General features: G+C 40.7%; 1 protein-coding gene across 1 annotated transcript in view; it reads left to right on the top strand.

Annotated features, from left to right (window-relative positions):
- The window catches only part of CD109 (CD109 molecule), a 147,637-nt gene that overhangs the window by 31,258 nt on the left and 89,848 nt on the right, over positions 1 to 26,531 (top strand). Inside the window, exons 4-5 of the mRNA XM_010372224.2 lie at positions 7,693 to 7,923; positions 12,906 to 13,031. Of these exons, the coding sequence (XP_010370526.2) occupies positions 7,693 to 7,923; positions 12,906 to 13,031 (357 nt within the window). The remainder of the gene's footprint in view (positions 1 to 7,692; positions 7,924 to 12,905; positions 13,032 to 26,531) is intronic.

Here is a 26,531-nt window from a genome sequence, read left to right on the forward strand (position 1 = left end):
ATATATTGCATCAGTGAGCTAAATAAATATTTCATTGGATTTTATGTCAATTCACATATTTCACATAAATTTGGCTTGAGTTTAGTTCAGCCTTCAGATTATTTATGAATAATATTATTTCAAGGAGATTGATTATGAGGCTCTTCAAACTCTTGGCAGAGATTTTCCTCTTGTAAAATAGAGGACTTCACTGAAGGAAACTGGGCTGGACTATTAGCACAGAAATCTGTACTGGTCATAAAAAAGAACGAGACTATGTCCTTTGCAGGAACATGGATGGAGCTGGAGGCCATTATCCTTAGCAAACTAACATAGGAACAGAAAACTAAACACCACATGTTCTCACTTATAAGTGGGAGCTAAGTGATGAGAACACATGGACACATAGAGGGGAACAACAGACACTGGGGCCTACGCGAGGGTAGAGGGAGGGAGGAGGGAGAGGATCAGGAAAAATCGCTAATGGGTTCTAGGCTTAGCAACTGGGTGATGAAATAATCTGTGCAGCAACCCCACGACACAAGTTTACCTATGTAACAAATCTGCACTTGTACCCCTGAACTTAAAATAAAAGTTAAAAAAAAAAAAAAAAGGCATCTGGACTGGTTTGGTCCTACTTCTGTGGTAATGAGCCTTCTAGTGTGGAACTCTGCTCCTCAGTTTCCTTGTCCTTGAAAACAGCAGCGCCATGCTGAGACATACTAGAACTTGAGGCAAAAGGAAAAATCTGTAACATTGACCGTGTCTTTGTTTAAAATGTCGACTTTTTTGTTTATAATTTTTTGCATTAATTTTGGTATTTTAAAATATTGTATTAAAATATTATTTTCTTGATTGCTAAGTTTTTTGGTACCCCCTTAAATTTTGCACCTTAGACAAGTGACTCACTCACCTCACCATAGCCCTGGCCTTGGAAAAGAGAATGAAGATACCATCTTTATCTCACAACATGTCCTGGAGTGAAATGAGATGGGGAAGTGTTGTAGCACTTGCTATAGAAATGGAAAGGGGTTATTATTCTGTTGAGAGATTCATAAAACCTGATTATTAAATGTTTGTGAATGAATCTTCCTATAGCTTTGATTTAGAAGTTTATACTTTCATTACTATGCTTTGTTTTGGGGCTTTGCATGCTTCATGTACGGTACAGTAAACCACAGCATCCAACATCAGGTGCAATTTGATATATGTAATTTTCTGAGAACAGATGACTAATGACTTAGGCCCTGACACATTGCATGCTTGATTAGTATCAGTATTACCTCATAAGCCAGGTTTGCTCATTACCTTAATTTTTTTTTTTTTTTTAGACAGGTCTTGGTCTGTTGCCCAGGCTGGAGTTCGGTGGCACAATCATGGCTCACTGCAGCCTCAATCTCCCAGGTTCAAGCAATCTTCTCACCTCAGCCTCACAAGTAGCTGGGACTACTGGCATGTGCCACCATGCCTGGCTAATTTTTTATTTTTTGTAGAAACAGGTCTCCCTATGTTGCCCAGGCTTGTCTCAAACTCCTGAGCTCAAGCATCCCTTCTGCCTTGGTCTCCCAAAGTGATGGGATTACAGGAGTGAGCCACCTGGTCCACTTGGTACCTTTTGAAAGTTACTTGTCAAGCACATTCAGAAACCACATTTATATTGGGGGATTCATAGAGAATATTGTACTCTCAAACAATACTTTGTAAAAATTACTTAGTATGCTATATCTATTCTGTTTCTTACATATTATATTTGTACTTCCTTTCCTAAGAAATATACTGTTGCTAATAATAGAAAGCAGAGGAAAAAAGGCATAAGCAGGAAGAAGTAGGGGAAAAAACCCTATAATCTTTGTGGCAATAAAACATTAGATTGCATTAAAATAACCTAAAACATTAGATACTGGCCCCAGGGCCTGTGTGCAGAACTTTGTTGAAAGGGTATTCCAGTGGTAAGAAGAAGATAAATCCTGTGTCATATATTTGCCCTATAGCAGAAGGAGGGTGGGGTTTAAGCTCAGGAATCACAGCCTAAAGTACAATAATTGTCTGGTTTCCTTAAAGGAGTTTGCAGTTTCACATACCAGAAGTGTAGAAAGGCTGAAAGGAGAAGGTGGGGCAAGATCATGAGAGTTTCTTTCAGTGATACTAGTATAAACTGTACGTGTCTGAGCTACTATTAACTAGAAATTTGTTTACTACACTTCTTTTTTTTTTTTTTTTTGAAACGGAGTTTCTGTCTTGTTGCCCAGGCTGGAGCGCAGTGGCGTGATCACGACTCATCGCAACCTCTGTTTCCCGGGTTCAAGATTGTCCTGCCTCAACCTCCTGAGTAGCTGGGATTATAGGCATGCACCACCATGCCCAGCTAATTTTTTTTGTATTTTTAGTAGAGACAGGGTTTCGCCATGTTGGTCAGGCTGGTCTTGAACTCTCGACCTCAGGTGATCCGCCTGCCTCAGCCTCCCAAAGTGCTGGGATTACAGGTGTGAGCCACTGCGCCCAGCCTATTGTACTTCTTTTAAGTCTTAAGTATATGAAATACTAACTCTGACATCCAGTATTTGTCTCTAGTATTATGCCATTTCAATTGTATATAAATATAGCTATTATTTATTGAAAGCTTTACTAGAGATTATATTTTGGAGTATATCTCTTTTTAGTAAAGCACGGTTTGAAAGACAGAAATAAAGTGTATGGACAAATTTGAAATGCTTGACAAAAAAAGAAGGCTCTGCATTTTAATGAGTTTTCAATTAAAGCAGAACCAACTTTTGTTTTTTCCCAGTGAGAACATACCTGTGAATAGAACCACGTTTTAAGTGCACTTGCATTCTGACATTTGTAAACGTAATATTTTAAATTATTTTTAAGGTCTTTATGGCTTTTTAGTGTAAAATATAAGTATTTCAAGAGTGTATTAACACAAATGTGTTTTTTATTTCTGATTTACTCATTGTACTTCAAGACACTAAAATAATCCTCAATATGAAGTAAATAAAAAACATAAATTAAGACTTAGTATAAATATTATTCTTTTGTACACAATATGGCAGAAAAACTTATTTTGTTCTCTTTGTCAAATGAGGGAGTAGTTTTATTTGAATAGAAATGTTTTTATTGTGTAAGTATAATTACTAATATATTTTTAATGGAAACTATCATCTTAGATTTCTCAATTTTATTTTGAAAAATTGTCTCCATTATGTTTAGTAACTGGCATTATTCCTGAAGTATATGAGGATAAATACTATTGTGTTGTCTCAGTTTCCTTATAGCAATGAATCCTTCAGAGAAGGTGAAATGGCTTTAGACAGCCCAGATTAGAATAAGTAATCCTTATTTATTGGTCTAGCAAGAATGTTTTTGAACATGCTTACCTTATGTATCCTAGGCAGAGAGCTATCATCTCCTCAGAGAGTTTGCATTTATGTATACACAAAATAGACGTGCATAAGTGAGAATCAACACACCCAGTCCAGAGGCTGATTGATATTCTGTTGGGCAAAGCTTTGGGATATTGTCAGACTCTTGTCCTGCTTTCAGACAGCCTCTCACTGTGGGAACTGCACCTTCCTCCAGCCCTGTGCCCTCTGGTCAAGGAGTCCAAAATCTCTGTGGGTAAATAATTGACTCCTGTGTAAGAACTGTGGAAGTCACTTATCAAGGAACAGCTTTCCCTCCCCCACCCCCACCAATTTTGGGAACCCTTTTCAATAACTGTGGCCCCAAGAAGGCAGAAGGCAATTTACCAGTAAAGATGCAGGAGCTTCTATTACCTCATGGTGTCCACTCTACTCTGGGCAGGTTATAACCCATTCCAGATCAGGCACAGAGAGAGAAACTTTCATAAAAATTGCTTAAAGTCAATAATCTTTTCTCCAGTCTCATTATGTGCCCCCATTGTTAACAATGGAGCACTGAGGTCTGCATTGACACCGCAAGACTCTGGAGCACCACCCAGAGAGTGTGGTGACACCCCAAGATATGTGGTGATGCCCCATGCTTCGTATAGGCACCCAGGTCTAATGATTCACCAAGGCCCATATTGTCATCTCTGGATGGCCTCCCGGGGATTAACACTGAGTCTTTGAGGATCCAAAATTACCTAAATTTTATATATGGCAAGGTGGGGTGTTTAACAGGGAAAAGTTAAAAAAGCAAATTAGTTAAGGTAACCCAAAAGAGCAGGAAGATAGTCAGTAATGTTTCCCCTGAGTCAGTGTCAGCTCCCTGAAGGAGGATGGACTAGGAGGTAGAATAAAATGTTTTTGGGCACATTTGTGTTTATTTTAATTCTTTGACTGTTTAGGCTGCTTGCGGTTAATAGGCTTCTTTAGCTCTAGGCCTCTGTGTCATTAATTTGACATCAGTCTTCAATCTAGCATCTGTTCTGGGACCTCTGTGCCACTAAAAATGATAAACTTATATCAAATAATGAAGAGCAATCCCATCAAATATATTTTTAAACATGAAATATTTAGAAGTTGATGCCATTTATAAGCATATAATATTCTGTTTCCTGGCACAGGAATATAATATGCTTATAAACAGAATATTATATATGTATTTTCTTATTTATAATATTAGAAAATCTGATTCAAAGAGTCTGAGGACTGAAGTATCACTTGAGAAAATGGAATTTAAGATTGCAAGTTCCAGGCTAGACTCTCTGCTCTACCAGGGAACAGGTCTTTGGTTCATGTTGTATCCCACGTACCCAGCATAACCTGGTACACAAAGGGTGCTCAATAAATACTTCTTTAGGCTGGGTGTGGTGGCTTACATGTATAATCCCATCATTTTGGGAGGCCAAGGTGGGTGGATCACTTGAGGTCAGGAGTTCGAGACCAGCCTGGCCAACATGGTGAAACCTCATATCTACTAAAAATACAAAAATTAGCCAGGCGTGGTGGCGCACACCTATAGTCCCAGCTACTTGGGATGCTGAGACAGGAGAATTGCTTGAACCTAGGAGGTGGGATTGAGATTGAGCCACTGCACTCCAGTCTGGGCAACAGAGCAAGACTTCGTCTCAAAACAAAACAAAACAAAACAAAACAAAACAAAACAAAACAAAACAAAAAACTTCTTTATTGAAGAAAAGCAAAAATTGACACCAGAAGTCATTTGAAGGTAACATACTGATTGTTTTTCCTAACATTTTATTATTGACTTTTCAAATATAGAAAAAACTTGAAAACATTTCATAATGAACACTCCTTATACTTGCCACTTAGGGTCTACCGTTAACATTTTACTATGCTTGCTCTATCATACATCTATCCATCTACCCATCTTTCTATCCATCTATTAATTCACCTTATTTTTAAATGTATTTCCAAGTAAATTGCAGACATCAGTACTCTTCTCCCTAAATACTTTCTGCTGACCATTTTATTGTTGACAATGGTTTCTTGCACTTTCTTCATATTCTTTTTTTTTTTTTTTTGAGACGGAGTCTCGCTCTGTCGCCCGGGCTGGAGTGCAGTGGCTGGATCTCAGCTCACTGCAAGCTCCGCCTCCCGGGTTTACCGCCATTCTCCTGCCTCAGCCTCCCAAGTAGCTGGGACTACAGGCGCCCGCCACCTCGCCCGGCTAGTTTTTTCTATTTTTTAGTAGAGACGGGGTTTCACCGTGTTAGCCAGGATGGTCTCGATCTCCTGACCTCGTGATCCGCCCGTCTCGGCCTCCCAAAGTGCTGGGATTAGAACTTTCTTCATATTCTTAACCACATTGACAGCATTCTGATGTCTGCTATTATTGGAAAATCCTCTTTGAGCTATCTGTAGACAAAACTTATTTGCAAAAATGAGTCAGGATATAGTTTCAGGACCTCAGTTTTAATATGAAAATCAACGAAAAGTCAAGCATGCTAGTTATCTATTGCTAAGCAACCCTAAAACTGTGTGTCAAACAACAATAAGTTATACTTTTATTACTTCTCACAGTCTTTGTGGGTGAAGAATTGGGAGCAATATGGTTGGGCATTTCTGATTTGGAGTCTCACGAGGTTGCAATCAAAATATCAGCCAGGGCTGCAGTCATCTGAAGGCTTCCCCAGGGCTGAGACATTCTGTGAAGCAGCTCATTCACTAGGCTGACATGTGGTTGGTGGTAGTTGGTGGGAGGCCCTAGTTCCTCCCAATGTGAACCTCTCCACAGGCTTCTCTGGTGTCCTTACCACACCATTCTGCCTTCCCCCAGAGTAAGTGATCCAAGCGAGAAAGAGAGACAACAGGGCAGAAGGTATTCTTTTTCTGACATAGCCTAATTCTAGGATTTAGAAGCAAATCGCTAAGAGTTAGGGAGAATTAGGCTTCACCTTTTGAAGGGAGGAAAGTCAGAAAATTTTGGACGTATTTTAAAATTACCACATCAAGGTCTGTGCGTGTGTGTGTGTGTGTGTGTGTGTAGTGTGTGTGTCTGAAATGATTTTTTTGTTTGTTTGTTTGTTTGTTTTTTTTGAGACGGAGTCTCGCTCTGTCGCCCAGGCTGGAGTGCAGTGGCCAGATCTCAGCTCACTGCAAGCTCCGCCTCCCAGGTTTAGGCCATTCTCCTGTCTCAGCCTCCGGAGTAGCTGGGACTACAGGCGCCCACCACCTCGCCCGGCTAGTTTTTTTTTTTTTTTTTTTTTTTTGTAGAGACGGGGTTTCACCGTGTTAGCCGGGATGGTCTCGATTTCCTGACCTCGTGATCTGCCCGTCTCGGCCCCCCACAGTGCTGGGATTACAGGCTTGAGCCACCACGCCCGGCCTGAAATGATTTTAATAAGAATATCCACCTGAGGGATTGTCGTGAATTAAAATGACATACTGCAGGTAAACTGCTTAGTATGGCTTTGGTCTGCTAATGCTAGAAGGTAGGATTTCTATTGTTATTATTGTTGTTATTATTATTATTTTGAGACAAATTCTCACTCTGTTGCCCAGGTTGGAGTGCAGTGGGACAATCTCGGCTCACTGCAACCTCCGTGTTCAAGCGATTCTCCTACCTCAGCCTCCCAGAGTAGCTGGGACTTCAGGCGTGTGCCACCACACCTGGGTAATTTTTGTATTTTTAGTAGAGATGGGGTTTCACCATGTTGGCCAGGCTGGTCTGGAGCTCCTGACCTCAGGTGATCTGCCTGCCTTGGTCTCCCAGAGTGCTGGGATTACAGGTGTGAGTTACTGTGCCCGGGAAGGATTTCTGTTATTCATAGTAGTAGTAGAAGTAGCAGCATCATCATCCCTACCAAGACTATGATACATAGGCGCAAGATGCATTAGGAGAATGCATCTCAGAAAACAGGTTGAGAGAATATAGCAAGTAAACAAATTTTGTGCAAGAGAGCCTTTCATCAGTTGACTACTTCAAATAGGGTGATCGTGGGAAAGAAGGTTGAAGGATGTTAGATATTCTGACCTGCAATAACTGTTAGGGAGGATGAATTTGCACTTGGAATAGGAAATGGCAAGGTGACTCCTGCAGAGGGAGAGCAGTGGTCTATGTGCCCTCCATTCCAGGAGCCCTGTGATGTAATTGGAGAGCAAACTGCAGGATGTTAAAAGAGGGAAAACAAATTGTTTAACTCTGATGCCTGGGAGGGGCAAATTTTCAACATCGCAGTTACTTTTGATAATACTGTGTATTTCCGTTTTTTATTCTAACTTGTAATTAAAACATTTTTGAGGTAAAATAATGAGACCTTGATGTGTGATCTCTTTTTCCCCCCAGCTCCCTCTGAACAGTGCAGATGAGATTTATGAGCTACGTGTAACCGGACGTACCCAGGATGAGATTTTATTCTCTAATAGTACACGCTTATCATTTGAGACCAAGAGAATATCTGTCTTCATTCAAACAGACAAGGCCTTATACAAGCCAAAACAAGAAGTGAAGTTTCGCATTGTTACACTCTTCTCAGATTTCAAGCCTTACAAAACCTCTTTAAACATTCTCATTAAGGTAAGTGCCAGACAGAAATGAAGCAAGGAATTCTAGCCATCTTACTAAACTCCTCTGGGAAGTTCTGCTTGTGTTATTGACACTGGAATATCTTAGAATTCACCTAAGATAAGCTTCCCATGGAACTCCTCTAATAGGAAGAGAGGTGGTGCATGCAGCACTGGGTTAAGAGCTCAGCCTCTAGAGTCGACCTGCTTGAGTTCCAGGCCTGGCGTCTTCATTGATTTATACAGTTGTCAAGCATTTATTAAACTTCTGCATTCCAGGCACAGCGATAGGGCAGTGAACAGAAGAGATTAAGTCCCTGCTGACACTGAGTTTATTTTTCAGTTGGGTAGTAGGAGACAGACATAATAAACATATAAATATGTATTTATAAAGGGACAGATATATATTTGTATTTGTGTGGGTGTATGAGAGAGAAAAAGAGAGAGAGTTTGTGTTTGCTACTTTCTTTCTTTCTTTTTTTTTTTTTTTGAGATGGAGTTTCACTCTTGTTGCCCAGGCTGGAGTGCAATGGCATGATCTTGGCTCACTGCAACCTCCGCCTCCTGGGTTCAAGTGATTCTCCTGCCTCAGCCTCCCGAGTAGCTGGGATTACAGGCATGTGCCACCATGCCTGGCTAATTTTGTATTTTTAGTAGAGACAGGTTTTCACCGTGTTGATCAGGCTGGTCTCGAAATCCTGACCTCAGGTGATCCAATCACCTCGGCCTCCCAAAGTGTTGGGATTACTGGTGTGAGCCACCGTGCCCAGCATGTTTGTTGCTTTCTCTAGGGTTGTCTGGGAAGACTGATTTGAGCAGAGAGCCAAAGGCAGTAAAAAAAAAAAATAAGCCCATACAGAAGGGAAAGCACATGGAAACGCCTTGAGGGGGAGCTTGTTTGGTGCATTGGAGGAACAACAAGCTGGCAGTGTGCTGGAGCCCCGGGAGCAAGGGGACAGGTGCTAGGAGATGAGGTCGTATACAAGTAGGTGGGTTAGGGTGGGGCTCATGCAGGGCCTTATTGACCATAATAAGGACTTTGAAACTTACGCTAAGTGAAGTGAGAATTCACTGGAGAATTCTGAGGACAGACTTGATGTAATCTAACTTAACATCTTAAAAGGATCACTGTCAGCTCTAAGAAAAATAGATGCTAGATGCTAGCTGTGTGATCCTGGGTAAATTTATTAACCTTCTAGAACCTCAATTTCCTTATCTAGAAAATGTGTAATAATAATAAAACCTCACGAGGTTTTTATGAAGATTAAGTGAGATAATTCAAGTAAACCATTTAGAACTGTGTCTGGCACATAGTACATGCTCACTAAACGTTAACCATTATTATTATTTTAGGAACTCCTTTTGAAAGGTAGTAATTTTGTCTCTGCTGCTTAATACTCTGATGATTTGGAGGCACTGTGGTTAGCACACTGAGTGCTTTCCTGTGAGAATCAAGTTGAAGACAACTGAGATCCAGCTGGGCCTGCTTTTCTATATTTAAACAGAGAAGAACACTGGACATTTGATCATTACTTGGAAATAGGGTGAATAACATCCCAGTTTGCCTGGGATGCCCCTGATTTTAAAACTGAAAAGTCTCTGGTCCTGGGAACCTCCTTAGTCTCAGGACATTGGTTCCTCCAAATATTCTAATGAATAACATAGTGTGGAAGGTAAAGTAGGCCTTTTAGTTTGGTATCTTCCTATTCTTAGTTTATTTGTTGTTATAAATTAAAACAACAAAACCCAATCAAATAAACATGTATACATTTAACTTTGAGCCAAGATATGTTTGTAGCCAGTACCACATTGGTTGCCATGGTGCTCAATGCATGTTTCTTGAATTGAACTAGCATTATTTCAGAGTTTGCCTTTGCTATGTAATGGAATGTTTATAAGGCAGGTTGACATAGTGAATAGCGTTTCTAAATTCACGTCACCCTCTGAGCAGAGTTGAACTGGCTCCATTCATACCATCCTTCATCATTTATCCACATATATGGAGAGCTTACTGTACGCCAGAGAGTGTGTGTACAATAGATGGTTTAATAAATGTCTGGCTATCTGTGGGTGTTTACATTCAATGCTTCCTTCTATTGCAGGCAAATAAAAGCACTGCATAAATTACCTGTTCTAGACATTAACCCAGAACTAACCCTGCTGGTTCTGGATAGTCTGTGCCTTTTCATAGTTCTGCCTCTTTGCGCTGGTATCTTCCTTTGAACATTTTTTTTTTTTTTTTTTTTTTTTTTTTTTTTTTTTTTTTTTTTTTTTACAGTATGGCAATTCCTCAAGGATCTAGAACTAGATGTACCATATGACCCAGCCATCCCACTACTGGGTATATACCTTTGAACATTTGATTTGCAGATTCTTTGGGCTCTTCTGTGCAGTTTGGGACTTAGCAGACCACATTTGGCTTTCTGGAAAGGGCTCAGAGAGACATTCTTCTTGTTAGCTCTGGTACTGATAGGACGCTCTTGGCCAGGGGAGGGGAGTTTAAACTAAAATTCTACCTGGAACCCAAAGTGTTTTGGAACTGTGAGTGAGGGGTGGCCATACTCCTGTCTCTGTACCTGGGAGGTGATACTCAAGGTGGACTCAGGTCTAGCTGCCTTCCTCCTTGTAACTTGCAGAGGCCAGGTGGGAGCACTGATGTGAACTCCTTCAGCTGAAAACAGACAATTGGTGTCTTGGCAAAACTTTTCAGAAAAATTGGGACTTAGCCTAACTGGAGCCCCTGAATGAGACAGTTGTACTCCTTGGCGCAGCACCACCTGCAGGCTGATGTGGAGAAGTGCACTTGAGAGTTAACTTGGGGCCCATCTTGCCCAGCCAGGAAAGGCTGCAGGATGTAGCTAAGGTACCGACTGTCACAGCACATTCAGGGTGTTCAGTGTTGTTCTTGGTGACCGCGTGCCATCTTTGGGTATTACTCATTTTGCATGCCCCGGTAACTGGTCTTCTTAGGAGGGAAAGGGGCTTCAAGGACTTTCAGCAGTAGAAAAAAATATAACCTATGTCTCCCATGCTTCTGGCCTCCTCTAGCCACAATGGAAATGAGTGCCTCTGACACTGCGGTGGCAGCTGGCATGGCTGGTTTCTGCTCTGACCTCTCCGTTCAGAAGGTGTTGGTACGGGTGAATGATCTTGTAGGGGAACAGGTGTTATTGGCTTAGGGGTATATCCTGTGACTGTGCCCTGACACTCTGTTTTGGAGAAGTGGTGGCCAACTCAGAATCTGACCCCTGGCCAGGTGAAGAGGCTACCTTATTTGAGTGATTTGAATTCTCTAATTCTACATGCTGGACAGACATGTCCTTCACACATAATCCAGAAATAGTACTCACGGACATATTCTCCAGCCAGGGAGCTTACTGCTTGAGACAATCAGGTACTGTGTGCTGTGTTGAGGCATCTGACAGAGATCCAGAGCCATCTAATGGTGACTCGAAGGGCATGTGGGGCCACTATTCCAGGATCTCTGGCCTGAAGCTTTTCTGGCTGTGACGGGGGCATCGCTCATACTGTATGTGGCTGTGTTGTAGCAGCGGATGACCACATGTAAATGCTGGGCTTTGCTGTGACACCACTGTGCTTGGCTGGTTCAAATCCTGATGTGCCTTGTAGACTTCTGGTGCTTTTGCATTCTCTCCTTCTGCCTTATTGGTGACAGTTAGACCTAGGTCCAAGACAGGCGTGGGAAAGCAGAGGAATTATCTCATTCACCCCCAACACTCCAGATCCCCCAGGTGCAAAGTCATCCATGAGGTCAGTTCAGACTTCATTGTCCAGGAGAAATGTATGCCCTCACTACCATAATGTTTCAGTCGAATATGGACATTCCGTTTTCCTACACTTCAGGTAACACCAAGAATTATTGTTGTTATTATTTCTATCTATGTCAGTCTGACAGAAGAAACACAATATCATATTGTTTTCGTTTGTATTTCCTTAATTAGTAGGCAGCATATATTTATTGGCTATTTGTAATTCTTCCTTTGTTCCTGAGCCTTTGAACTTCATAGCCTTCCCATGCATCATGCCGTGGCAGGCACAGTAGGACCAACTGCTGATTACAATGCCTGGCCCAGGAGTTTGCCAAGGATACAGCAACCTGATTGTTCTTGACTTGCTTTTGGTCTCTGGTTTTCACAATTGGTTTCTGGCTTATTAGACTGCTTTCTGCATAGTTCTCAGCATTGTACTTACCCCTAACTGTCATATCTCCACTCTGGGAGAGAGGTTTCTTCTGGTTTCTAATAACTGGCCCCACTCACTACTCAAAGGCATCTGACAGAGATCCAGAGCCATCTAAAGGTGTCAAAGTTTAGAGAATAAGACTAAGGGAAAATATTCAACCCCTGCTCTCAGTCACAGTCTAGTTGGGAATAATAAAATATAAATTTTTGGCAAAATAAAATATGTAAAATAAACATATTTTACTGCCTTTAACAAAAATATGTACTCAAGAGAGAGAAACTCCAGATATACTAGGGACTTTCCAGGAAGCAGTCACCTCTGCCTATTGGAGGCACGTATAGGAGGCAAGAAGCTGAAACTGATTTTACCAGTGGACAAGGAAGGGAGGGATTTCCATGCAGCAGTTGCAGAGACCTGCATGCATGGGCTTTTGGGAATAAACTGCAAACAAATCTGTACATTTGGAGGAACACTACTACCACCACTGCCACCACCAGGGGTTTGGTGATGTACATGTTGTAGTGTTTCATGTAGAAGGAAACAGGGTGCCAGGAATTAAAAGGTGGAGCAGAATCAAGATGAACTTAGGAGAAATATGAGAAAAGAATAAACTTTGATTTGTCTTCTTTAGTAATATAGAGCCTACATTTTCCAAAAACTATCCTTGTGTCATATTTTGGAGTAAAGTTCTGGATCTGGGTGGGAATGCGGCAAGGCATCATTCCTAACCTGATAGGAGGCACATGCACATGGGCAGCCTCTACATAGTTACATGTCTGGTTTTCATTTTAGGACCCCAAATCAAATTTGATCCAACAGTGGCTGTCACAACAAAGTGATTTTGGAGTCATTTCCAAAACTTTTCAGCTATCTTCCCATCCAATACTTGGCGACTGGTCTATTCAAGTTCAAGTGAATGTGAGTATAAATATATTTTTTGGGGGAATGTTAAAGTGTTTTAATTAGGTCAGGTGGGGAAATATCTCCAAGGTCGTTTATACAATGAAGAGAAAAAAATTAAGGTGAACATTTAGACAATTTAAGCGGTTTATTTTTAACTTATGATGTTTATCAAGGGTTTATTTAGCATTCATTCTAACATATTAGAATTTTCATCACTGTTGTCTTTTTCTATGATATAATGTGTAAAGGTTAAAACATTTTGACATTTTAGTACACAGTGTTTACTTATTTGTTTCATGCATTGTTTTAAAAGTAAGTAATGAATACAGGCCGGGCGCGGTGGCTCAAGCCTGTAATCCCAGCACTTTGGGAGGCCGAGACGGGCGGATCACGAGGTCAGGAGATCGAGACCATCCTGGTCTACACGGTGAAACCCCGTCTCTACTAAAAAATACAAAAAAAAACTAGCCGGGCGAGATGGCGGGCGCCTGTAGTCCCAGCTACTCGGGAGGCTGAGGCAGGAGAATGGCGTGAACCCGGGAGGCGGAGCTTGCAGTGAGCTGAGAGCCGGCCACTGCACTCCAGCCTGGGCGACAGAGCGAGACTCCGTCTCAAAAAAAAAAAAAAAAAAAAAAAAAAAAAAAAAAAAAAAGTAAGTAATGAATACATAGCTATTATTTGGCAAATTTTATGCCTTAGAATAATGACTCCTAATGAATGATTAGACTAACCTACTTTTATCTTTGTTTTAAGAAACAGTGACTTAAATAACCACACCAACCTCTGATCCCCAATCCTTTCTCCCTAGCTTCTACACCTATTGTGTTTATTTGCTGCTGACTTGTATAGCTCTGAAATCTAAATGGAGGGCATTAAATGGCATATAAATCTAAATGAAGGGCATTCATTGAGATGAATGAGACATAAATACAATGAGACATAAACACTTTTAAAAAGTAATGAGACTTAACTGTTTTATGTGATATAAATTGGTCATTTAGTATATAACATGTAAACCTTTATATTTTTCTATAATATATTTGTGTGACATATAAACATATAAAATATAATAAATTTTTTCTGTATCTAAAAGGGAAGATATGTAATATGAAATGCATGAAATTATAGCTTATTCTAAGCATTGTTGCTGAGCCTTGAGTAGGTGGGACTCGTGTGTGAATTGACCTGTATGAATGAGAAGAGTGCTGGAGGCACAGTGGACTCTCACCATTTGCTTCATGGCTACCCTGCGTCTTTATGGGTGTTTGTATGATGCGTTTACCAATATTACTCTTTTTAATGTAGCAGAAGCTCTACTGAATGTATGATGTGGTTTTTAAAGAACACTGGAGGCCATATTATGAAAGGGGTTCATACTTTTAGAGAACAATGTAATGCAAGACCATTAAAGTCATGGACAATTTGCAGTGTGGTCTTTGCTTATTTCTTTATTTATAACAGTGTAATAATAACCACTGTTATAAATGGAAGCCTAGAGCAGGGTGTGATGAGTTCTAGGGGCAGTGGGATTCTTTATATCTGAGCTTGTAGAGAAAGTGGAAAGAGTAGGCATTTGTGAAACTTAGAAGATAGGGAAAAATTTGTGTAGGAGTAGGGAAATGAAAGAGAACCTTATGTGTCTGGGGATTTGGGAGAAGTTGATGTTACTGGAGCATGTGGAGAATGATGGCGATGTAGATTAGGAAGCACATTGTGAATTTAAAGTAGTTTGAATATTATTTTCAGTTCCCACTTAAATTCTTCAGAATCACCATTTTGGCCATCCGTCTATCCATCCATCCATCCATCCATCCGTCCATCCATCCTTCCATCCACCCACCCACTCACCCACCCACCAACCCAGTATGTGTTAAGGACTTACATGGCTATGATGAATACAAAGAAGGTAAACACATGACCTCCATTTTCAAAGATCATTGTCGTGGTGACATGAACAATATGATAAAAATTAAATGACGTAAGGGGGACAGACAAACACAAGACAGTACAATAGCAGAGGAATTGTAAGGTGCTCAGACCAGCTTGGTGATAAAGAGGGTTTATCGTTAGCACAAGCACTGATGTTTTGGGGCCAGCTGCTCCTTCTGCCTCCCATGGTCTGCTCTGTTCTCCTTTCACTCTTCTGCCAACCTTTGAGGTGTTCTTCAGATCTCATTCCATTGGCTTAGCTAAATAACCATCATGCCCAGAGTCTTTATTTTATTTATTCATTTATTTTTATTATATTTTAAGTTCTAGAGTACATGTGCATAACGTGCAGGTTTGTTACATATGTGTACATGTGCCATGTTGGTGTGCTGCACCCATCGACTCGTCATTTACATTAGGCATATCTCCTAATGCTATCCCTCCCCGCTCCCCCGACCCCATGACAGGCCCTGGTGTGTGATGTTCCCCACCCTATGTCCAAGTGATCTCATTGTTTAATTACCACCTGTGAGTGAGAACATGTGGTGTTTGGTTTTCTGTCCTTGCGATAGTTTGCTCAGAATGATGGTTTCCAGCTTCATGAATGTCCCTACAAAGGACATGAACCCATCCTTTTTTATGGCTGCGTAGTATTTCATGGTGTATATGTGCCACATTTTCTTAATCTAGTCTATCATTGATTGACATTTGGGTTGGTTCCAAGCCTTTGCTGTTGTGAATAGTGCCGCAATAAACATACGTGTGCATGTGTCTTTATAGCAGCATGATTTACAATCCTTTGGGTATATGCCCAGTAATGGGATGGTTGGGTCGAATGGTATTTCTAGTTGTAGATCCTTGAGGAATCACCATACCGTCTTCCACAATGGTTGAACTAGTTTACAGTCCCACTAACAGTGTAAAAATGTTCCTGTTTCTTCACATCCTCTCCAGCACCTGTTGTTTCCTGACTTTTTAATGATCGCTATTCAAACTGGTGTGAGGTGGTATCTCATTGTGGTTTTGATTTGCATTTCTCTGATGACCAGTGATGATGAGCACTTTTTCATGTGCCTGTTGGCTGCATAAATGTCTTCTTTTGAGAAGTGTCTGTTCCTATCCTTTGCCCACTTCTTGATGGGGTTGTTTTTTTTCTTGTAAATTTGTTTAAGTTCTTTGTAGATTCTTATTAGCCCTTTGTCAGATGGGTAGATTGTAAAAATTTTCTCCCATTCTGTGGGTTGCCTGTTCACTCTGTTGGTAGTTTCTTTTGCCGTGCAGATGCTCTTTAGTTTAATTAGATCCCATCTGTCAATTTTGGCTTTCATTTCCTGCTTTTGGTGTTTTAGTCATGAACTCCTTGCCCATGCCTATGTCCTGAATGGTATTGCCTAGGTTTTCTTCTAGGGTTTTTATGGTTTTGGGTCTAACATTTAAGTCATTAATCCACCTTGAATTAATTTTTGTGTAAGGTGTAAGGAAGGGATCCAGTTTCAGCTTTCTATGTATGGCTAGTCAGTTTTCCCAGCACCATTTATTAAATAGGGAATCCTTTCCGCATTTCTTGTTTTTGTCAGGTTTGTCAAAGATCAGATGGTTGTAGATGTGTGGTATTATTCCTGAGGGCTCTGTTCTGTTCCATGGGTCTATATCTCTGTTTTGGTACCAGTACCATGCTGTTTTGGTTACTGTAACCTTGTAGTATAGTTTGAAGTCAGGTACTGTGATGCCTCCAGCTTTGTTCTTTTGACTTATGATTGTCTTGGCAATGTGGGCTCGTTTTTGGTTCCATATGAACTTTAAAGTAGTTTTTTCCAATTCTGTGAAGAAAGTCAATGGTAGCTTAATGGGGATGGCATTGAATCTATAAATTACCTTGGGCGGTATGGCCATTTTCACGATATTGATTCTTCGTATCCATGAGCATGGTATGTTCTTCCATTTGTTTGTGTCCTCTTTTATTTCACTGAGCAATGGTTTGTAGTTTTCCTTGAAGAGGTCCTTCACATCCCTTGTAAGTTGGATTCCTAGGTATTTTATTCTTTTTGAAGCTATTGTGAATGGGAGTTCACTCATGATTTGGCTCTCTGTTTGTCTGTTACTGGTGTATAAGAATGCTTGTGATTTTTGTACATCGATTTTGTATCCTGAGACTTTGCTGAAGTTGCTCATCAGCTTAAGGAGATTTTGGGTTGAGCGATGGAGTTTTCTAAATATGCAATCATGTCATCTACAAACAGGGACAATTTGACTTCCTGATTTCCTAATTGAATTCCCTTCATTTCTTTCTCTTGCCTGATTGCCTTGGCCGGAACTTCCAACACTATGTTGAATAGGAGTGGGGAGAGAGGGCATCCCTGTCTTGTGCCAGTTTTCAAAGGGAATGCTTCCAGTTTTTGCCCATTCAGTATGATATTGGCTGTGGGTTTGTCATAAATAGCTCTTATTATTTTGAGATATGTCCCATCAATACCAAATGTATTGAGAATTTTTAGCATGAAGGGCTGTTGAATTTTGTCAAAGACCTTTTCTGCATCTATTGAGATAATCATGTGGCTTTTGTCTTTGTTTCTGTTTATATGCTGGATTACATTTATTGATTTGCGAATGTCGAACCAGCCTTGCATCCCAGGGATGAAGCCCACTTGATCATGGTGGATAAGCTTTTTGATGTGTTGCTGGATTCGCTTTGCCAGTATTTCATTGAGGATTTTTGCATTGATGTTCATCAGGGATATTGGTCTAAAATTCTCTTTTTTTGTTGTCTCTGCCAGGCTTTGGTATCAGAATGATGTTGGCCTCATAAAATGAATTAGGGAGGATTCCCTCTTTTTCTATTGATTGGAATAGTTTCAGAAGAAATTGTACCAACTCCTCTTTGTACCTCTAGTAGAATTTGGCTGTGAATGCATCTGGTCCTGTAGTTTTTTTGGTTGGTAGGCTATTAATTATTGCCTCAATTTCAGAACCTATTATTGGTCTATTCAGGAATTCAGCTTCTTCTTGGTTTAGTCTTGGGAGGGTGTATGTGTCCAGGAATTTATCCATTTCTTCTAGATTTTCTAGTTTATTTGCATAGAGGTGTTTATAGTATTATCTGATGGTAGTTTGTATTTCTGTGGGATTGGTGGTGATATCCCCTTTATCATTTTTTATTGCATCTATTTGATTCTTCTCTCTTTTCTTCTTTATTAGTCTTGCTAGCAGTCTGCCAATTTTGTTGATCTTTTCAAAAAACCAGCTCCTGGATTCATTGATTTTTTGAAGGGTTTTTTTGTGTCTCTATTTCCTTCAATTCTTCTCTGATCTTAGTTATTTCTTGCCTTCTGTTAACTTTTGAATGTGTTTGCTCTTGCTTCTCTAGTTCTTTAATTGTGATGTTAGGGTGTCAATTTTAGATCTTTCCTGCTTTCTTTGTGGGCATTTAGTGCGATAAATTTCCCTCTACACACTGCTTTAAATGTGTCCCAGAGATTCTGGTATGTTGTATCTTTGTTCTCATTGGTTTCAAAGAACATCTTTATTTCTGCTTTTATTTTGTTATGTACCCAGTAGTCATTTGGGAGCAGGTTGTTCAGTTTCCATGTAGTTGAGCGGTTTTGAGTGAGTTTCTTAATCCTGAGTTCTAGTTTGATTGCACTGTGGTCTGAGAGCCTGTTATAATTTCTGTTCTTTTACATTTGCTGAGGAGTGCTTTACTTCCAACTATGTGGTCAATTTTGGAATAGGTGCGATGTGGTGCTGAGAAGAATGTATATTCTGTTGATTTGGGGTGGAGAGTTCTATAGATGTCTATTAGGTCCGCTTGGTGCCGATCTGAGTTCAATTCCTGGCTATCTTTGTTAGCTTTCTGACTCGTTGATCTGTCTAATGTTGACAGTGGGGTGTTAAAGTCTCCCATTATTATTGTGTGGGAGTCTAAGTCTCTTTGTAGGTCTCCAAGGACTTGCTTTATGAATCTGGGTGCTCCTGTATTGGGTGCATATATATTTAGGATAGTTAGCTCTTCCTGTTGAATTGATCCCTTTACCTTTATGTAATGCCCTTCTTTGTCTCTTTTGATCTTTGTTGGTTTAAAGTCTGTTTTTTCAGAGTCTAGGATTGCAACCCCTGAATTTTTTGTTTTCCATTTGCTTGGTAGATCTTCCTCTATCTCTTTTGAGCCTACGTGTGTCTCTGCATGTGAGATGGGTCTCCTGAATACAGCACACTGATTGGTCTTGACTCTTTATCCAATTTGCCAGTCTGTGTCTTTTAATCGGAGCATTTAGCCTATTTACATTTAAGGTTTATATTGTTATGTGTGAATTTGATCCTGTCATCATGATGTTAGCTGGTTATTTTGCTCGTTCATTGATGCAGTTTCTTCCTAGCATTGATGGTCTTTACAATTTGGCATGTTTTTGCAGTGGCTTTTATCAGTTGTTCCTTTCCATATTTAGTGCTTCCTTCAGGAGGTCTTGGAAGGCAGGCCTGGTGGTGACAAAATATGTCAGCATTTGTCTGTAAAATATTTTATTTCTCCTTCACTTATGAAGCTTAGTTTGGCTGGATATGCAATTCTGGGTTGAAACATCTTTTCTTTAAGGATGTTGAATATTGGCCCCCACTCTCTTCTGGCTTGTAGAGTTTCTGCTGAGAGATCCACTGTTAGTCTGATGGGCTTCCCTTTGTGGGTAATCCAACCTTTCTCTCTGGCTACGCTTAACATTTTTTCCTTCATTTCAACTTTGGTGAATCTGATAATTATGTGTCTTGGAGTTGCTCTTCTCGAGGAGTATCTTTGTGGCATTCTCTGTATTTCCTGAATTTGAATGTTGGCCTGCCTTGCTAGGTTAGGGAAGTTCTCCTGGATAATGTCTTGCAAAGTGTTTTCCAACTTTGTTCCTTTCTCCCTGTCACTTTCAGGTGTGCCAAGGAGACATGGATTTGGTCTTTTCACATAGTTCCATATTTCTTGGAGGCTTTGTTCATTTCTTTTTACTCTTTTTTCTCTACACTTCTCTTCTCGCTTCATTTCATTCATTTGATCTTCAATCACTGATACCTTTTCTTCCACTTGATCAAATCAGCTACTGAAGCTTGTGCATGAGTCACGTAGTTCTCATGCCATGGTTTTCAGCTCCATCAGGTCATTTAAGGACTTCTCTCCACTGTTTATTCTCGTTAGCCATTCATCTAGTCTTTTTTCAAGGTTTTTAGCTTCTTTTGATGGGTTCGAACATCCTCCTTTAGCTCAGAGAAGTTTGTTATTACCGATCGTCTGAAGCGTACCTCTCTCAACTCGTCAAAGTCATTCTCCCCCCAGCTTTATTCCGTTGCTGGTGAGGAGCTGTGTTCCTTTGGAGGAGAAGAGGCCCTCTGATTTTTGGAATTTTCAGCTTTTCTGTTCTGGTTTCTCCCCATCTTTGTGGTTTTTTTTACCTTTGGTCTTTGATGATGGTGACATAGAGATGGAGTTTTGGTGTGGATGTCCTTTCTGTTTGTTAGTTTTCCTTCTGACACTCAGGACCCTTAGCTGCAGGTCTGTTGGGGTCTGCTGGAGTTCCACTGCAGACCCTGTTTGCCTGGGTATCACTAGCGGAGGCTGCAGAACAGCAAATATTGCAGAATGGAAAATGTTGCTGCCTTATCGTTCCTCTGGAAGCTTCGTCTCAGAGGGGCACCTGGCTGTATGAGGCATTAGTTGGCCCCTATTGGGAGGTGTCTCCTAGTTAGGCTACCCGGGGTCAGGGACCCACTTGAGGAGGCAGTCTGTCCATTCTCAGACCTCAAACTCTGCTCTGGGAGAACCACTACCCTCTTCAAAGCTGCAGAAGTTTCTGCTGCCTTTTATTCAGCTATGCCCTGCCCCTAGAGGTGGAGTCTACAGAGGCAGGCAGGCCTCCTTGAGCTGTGGTGGGCTCCACCCAGTTTGAGCTTCCTAGACGCTTTGTTTACCTACTCAAGCCTCACCAATGGCGGACTCCCCTCCCCCAGCCTCACTGCAGTGTTCCAGTTTGATCTCAGACTGCTGTGCTAGCATTGAGTGAGGCTCCATTGGTGTGGGACCCTCAGAGCCAGGCGCAGGATATAATCTCCTGGTGTGCCGTTTGCCAAGGCCGTTGGAAAAGTGCAGTATTAGGGTGGGAGTGTCCCGATTCTCTGGTTACCATCTGTCACGGCTTCCTTTTGCTAAGAAATGGAATTCCCCTACCCCTTGCACTTCCCCGGTGTGGCAATGCCCCGCCCTGCTCCATGGGCTGCACCCACTGTTGGACAAGCCCCTGATGAGATGAACCCGGTACCTCAGTTGGGAATGCAGAAATCACCCATCTTCTGCATCGCTCACACTGGGAGCTGTAGACTGGAGCTGTTCCTATTCGGCCATCTTGGACCCTCCTCCGCCCAGAGTCTTTAACAGAGCCTCTGCACAGGTGGCTGGCACCCTGTGGGTGGGCTGCCCTTGGGTCAAGGTGTCCATTGTTGGTCCATTCAGATGCCACCTCTGCACAATGACCAGCAAGAGCAGTTTTAGCTGGATAACAGGTGCTGAGGAATTAATTTGTTCATTGAATGGTGGACAGAATAAGTACCAGACGAGAGGGGGATAGAAAAATAGAGGAAGACTTTGCAAAAGATATGAGATTATAATTTGAAAGATTTATAGGATTTATCATGTTGTGGTTTGTGGCCTTGGCTTGTCATATTGCTTTTATAGAAAGAAGTGCTCTTAAGGAAATTTAAGTGCTTAGAAAATGAAAAGCATTTGCAAGATCTGGCCCTTGCCCACCTTTTCAACCTTGTAAAGTGCCGCCCTTCCTTTTGAACTCTATGCTTTAGACATCTTATGTCCCTTATGTTTCTTAAATTCACCCATCTGTCTCAATCTAGAGCCTTTCATCATGCTGTTCTCTCTGCTGGGAATGTTTTTTCTTCCTTATTCTTGCTACTTGCTTTTAACCTGCAGGCATTCTCTAAAGTGGCTTGACTGTTCCAGACATTCCCATAGCACTGTGTGCTTCCCTTAGTTCATTCAGGAACTTCTAATTAGCGGTCCATGATAGACGGTAGCCTTTGTAAAGCTAGTGACCTTCTGGTCTTGCTCACCTCTCTATTCCTGGGACCAAGTTCAGTGCTTTTGCATGTAAGTAGAAAGCAGTATTTGCTTAAAACGAATGTGTGAAAACTATGTAACAATAATTTGTCTTAAACCAAATATAATTTTCCCTTTTCTATATTCTATAAAGCATCTTTATCTTTTTGAAGACAAGTATATTGATCAGGTACTCATCATTCGAGGTATGTTAATTTGAGGCATTCAACTAAGAAAAAATAAGCCCCTTAAAAAAAGAGCCCTTTTAGGACCACCAGGGGTCAGTATAACCAAGGAAATGTTATGAGAAGTAACTGCAGCCTTGGTCTCTGGCTTTTGTTTTCCTTTGACTACTGCGCAGCCTTAAAGGACTGTATATTGCTTACTATTAAACCCCTTTTCTTTTAGTAGTGAATTATAACGTGGAGGAAATGTATTTATTATTTAAATAGCCCACCATTAGAGACTATATTTTTATTTTTCGGAGGCAGTCACCATTCTCAATATAAAACTCAGGGAGAGGAAAATACTTATTTTCAAGAAAGTATTTTTAAATTTTTTAATTTTTAAGAGACAGGGTTGCCCTCTGTCAGCCAGGCTAGAGTGAAATGGCACAGTCATAGCTCACTGCAGCCTCGAACTCCTGGGTTCAAGTGATCCTCCTGCCTCAGCCTCCTGAGTAGCAGGGACTGCAGGTATACACTACTATGCCTGGCTAATTAAAAAAAAAAGACATAGAGACAGGGTCTTGTTATGTTGCCCAGGCTGATCTTGAGCTCTTGGACTCAAGCAATCCTTCTGCCTTGGCCTCACAAAATGCTGGGATTACAGGTGTGAGCCATCATACACAGCCTTTGGGAGAGTGTTTTGAAATTCCATTTTGTCTGTAGAAAAATTATGGAATGATATGAGTGCTCCCACTGATGGACAATTTCTTTAAGAATTACCGGAGTTATCAGAGCTTTGATTTGTAATGACTATACAGGTGATCAGAAAGTGCTATTCTTCAGTTACCCTTTGTCCTAGGTCAGGAAAAGGATACTTTAAGTAAAACATACTTGAGGGCTCCTTGGCATTTCTCCACTTGTATTAATGATATGTTTGTTTGTGGAATAAGAGTGAATAAGTTCTTTATGATACCGTGTTAACCTTTCTAGATTAGTCTGAATTGTTTGCCCTTCAAGTATTGTATTGCTTTTCTCCTTCAAGATTTTTTATGATAGCAATGGTGAGTGATTATTTTGGTCTAGTAGGATTTCTAGGTTTCTTCTTTTTCTTTTCTATTTTTTTGAGACAGAGTATCACTCTTTTGCCCAGGCCATGGTGTGATCTCGGCTCACTGCAACCTCCACCTCCCAGGTTCAAGCGATTCTTCTGCCTCAGCCTCCTGAGTAGCTGGGATTACAGGCGTGCACCACCACACCCAGCTAATTTTTGTATTTTTAGTAGAGACAGTTTCATCATGTTGGCTGGGGTGGTCTCAAACTCCAGACCTCAAGTGATCCGCCCTACTCGGCCTCCCAAAGTGCTGGGGTTACAGGCATGAGCCACTGTGCCTAGCCAAGAAAGGAAACAAATGTTTTGGGGGATTAGTTAAGTGATTTGCCCAATGTCCCACAACTTCCCAAACTAGGATTAGAACCCAGGCCTTTTGACACCAAGTCCAAGGCCCTCTCTACCCTGCCACCTTGCTTTTCCATCTTATATTTTATCTGTTTCATTGCTCAGCATATGATGGTGGGACGTAATAAGTTCTCAATATATACATAGACTTTTTTTTTTTTTTTTTACAATGCTAGTTTAATTAATTGCAAAGAAACTCTTGATGATTATAATTTTTAAGACCTCTTAAAATTAGTAAAGTTTAGTAAGAGCCCTGGCTCTTTTTGTTCTACTTATATGTATACTCAATTGACATACATATTCTAGTGTGAATAGTTCTTTGCTATTTTGGGGATTGTACTTCTTCTCTTGAGAATATGACCAAGTTTTCTACCTCTGCCATACTTTGATTGCCCAGCTCTTCTTCATCATTTCTTTGTCTAGAGCACCAAGCCCTCCCCTCAGAGGGCAGAGGTATATTTTAGCTATAACATCTTTTCATAGAAGTGTGTTTTATAGGGCTGTTATACTTCAGGTACATTATAAGTTGAGTGTGGGAGTATATTCTGATTTGATAATTGACTTGAAAATAAACCTTAGGAAGATAATGTGTTTTAAAAGTTAGACGTTCCTTGTATTTCATTTTTTTGCAAAATACTTCTCTAGGTACCTTACCTTATCTTTAGGTATGTTACCTCTTGATTGGTGTTGACAACTTTCTCAAATAATTGCAAATGGGTTTTTTTTTTTTTTTTTGAGAAAGAGTCTCACTCTGTTGACCAGTCTGGAGTGCAGTGTGCAATCTCAGCTCATTGCAACCTCCACCTCCCAGGTTCAAGTGATTTTCCTGCCTCAGCCTCCTGAGTAGCTGGGATTACAGGTGTGCACCACCATGTTCAGCTAATTTTTGTATTTTTTAAAAAATTATTATTATACTTTAAGTTCTAGGGTACATGTGCACAACGTGCAGGTTTGTTACATATGTATACATGTGCCATGCTGGTGTGCTGCACCCATTAACTCGTCATTTACATTAGGTATATCTCCTAATGCTATCCTTCCCACCTACCCCCTCCCCACAATAGGCCCTAGTGTGTGATGTTCCCCTTCCTGTGTCCAAGTGATCTCATTGTTCAGTTCCCACCTATGAGAGAGAACATGGGGTGTTTGGTTTTCTGTTCTTGTGATAGTTTGCTCAGAATGATAGTTTCCAGCTGCATCCATGTCCCTACAAAGGACACGAACTCATCCTTTTTTATGGCTGCATATGTGCCACATTTTCTTAATCCAGTCTGACACTGGTGGACATTTGGGTTGATTCCAAGTCTTTGCTATTGTGAATAGTGCTGCAATAAACATACATGTGCTTGTGTCTTTACAGCAGCATGATTTATAATCCTTTGGGTATATACCCAGTAATGGATGGCTGGGTCAAATGGTATTTCTAGTTCTAGATCCTTGAGGAATCGCCACACTGATTTCCACAATGGTTGAACTAGTTTACAGTCCCACCAACAGTGTAAAAGTGTTCCTATTTCTTCACATCCTCTCCAGCACCTGTTTCCTGATTTTTTAATGATTGCCATTCTAACTGGTGTGAGATGGTATCTCATTGTGGTTTTGATTTGCATTTCTCTGATGGCGAGTGATGATGAGCATTTTTTCATGTGTCTGTTGGCTGTAGGAATGTCTTCTTTTGAGAAGTGTCTGTTCATATCCTTTGCCCACTTTTTGATGGGGTTATTTTTTTCTTGTAAATTTGTTTGAGTTCTTTGTAGGTTCTGGATATTAGCCCTTTGTCAGATGAGTAGATTGCAAAAATTTTCTCCTATTCTGTAGATTGCCTGTTCACTCTGATGGTAGTTTCTTTTGCTGTGCAGAAGCTCTTTAGTTTCATTAGATCCCATCTGTCAATTTTGGCTTTTGTTGCCATTGCTTTTGGTGTTTTAGACATGAAGTCCTTGCCCATGCCTATGTCCTGAATGGTATTACCTAGGTTTTCTTCTAGGGTTTTTATGGTTTTCGGTGTAACATTTAAGTCTCTAATCCATCTTGAATTAATTTTCATATAAGGAGTAAGGAAAGGATCTAGTTTCAGCTTTCTATTTATGGCTAGCCAATTTTCCCAGCACCATTTATTAAATAGGGAATCCTTTCCCTATTTCTTTTTTTTTTTTTTTGTATTTTTAGTACAGACGGGGTTTCACCATGTTGGTCAGGCTGGGCTCAAACTCCTGACCTCAGGTGATTCATTCGCCTCGGCCTTCCAAAGTGCTGGGATTACAGGCATGAACCACTGTACCTAGCCTGCAAATGGTTTTTCCCTCCATTTTTTTTTTCTGTAATAAAATACACGTAACATCAAATTTACCATCGTAACCATTTTTAAGTGTACAGTTCAGTGATATTAAGTAGATTTATATTGTTGTGCATTCATCACCACCATCCATCTCCAGAACTCTTTTCATCTTGCAAAACTGAAAATCTACACCTGTTAAACAATAACTCCCCATTCCCTCCCACCCCCCAGCCCCTGGCAGCCACTGTACTTTCTATCTCTGTGGTGTTGATTAGCCTTATATCAGCAGAATCAGACAGAATCCCTTTTTGAGACTGGCTTTTTTCTCTTAGCGTAATGTTATTATGGCTCATCCATGTTGTAGCGTATGTCAGAATTTCCTCTCTTTTAAAGGCTGAATAATATTCCATTGTGTGAATATACCACATTTGGTTGCAAATGTTTTTGCATCTGTGATTTAAAAATTATATTCCAGGTTATTAGAAGGTGACTGTAGGTGTTCTTTAAAAGAAAGGCTAATGTTGGTGTCTGAGAACCAGGCTTCTGGGAGCCAGTAGGGATCTGGCCAGAGCAGTGCAGCCCACAGCCCAGAGTTCCAGGTCTCTGTGTG

The sequence above is a fragment of the Rhinopithecus roxellana genome, chromosome 4 (genome assembly GCF_007565055.1).
Source record: "Rhinopithecus roxellana isolate Shanxi Qingling chromosome 4, ASM756505v1, whole genome shotgun sequence".
Taxonomy (NCBI): Eukaryota; Metazoa; Chordata; class Mammalia; order Primates; family Cercopithecidae; genus Rhinopithecus; species Rhinopithecus roxellana.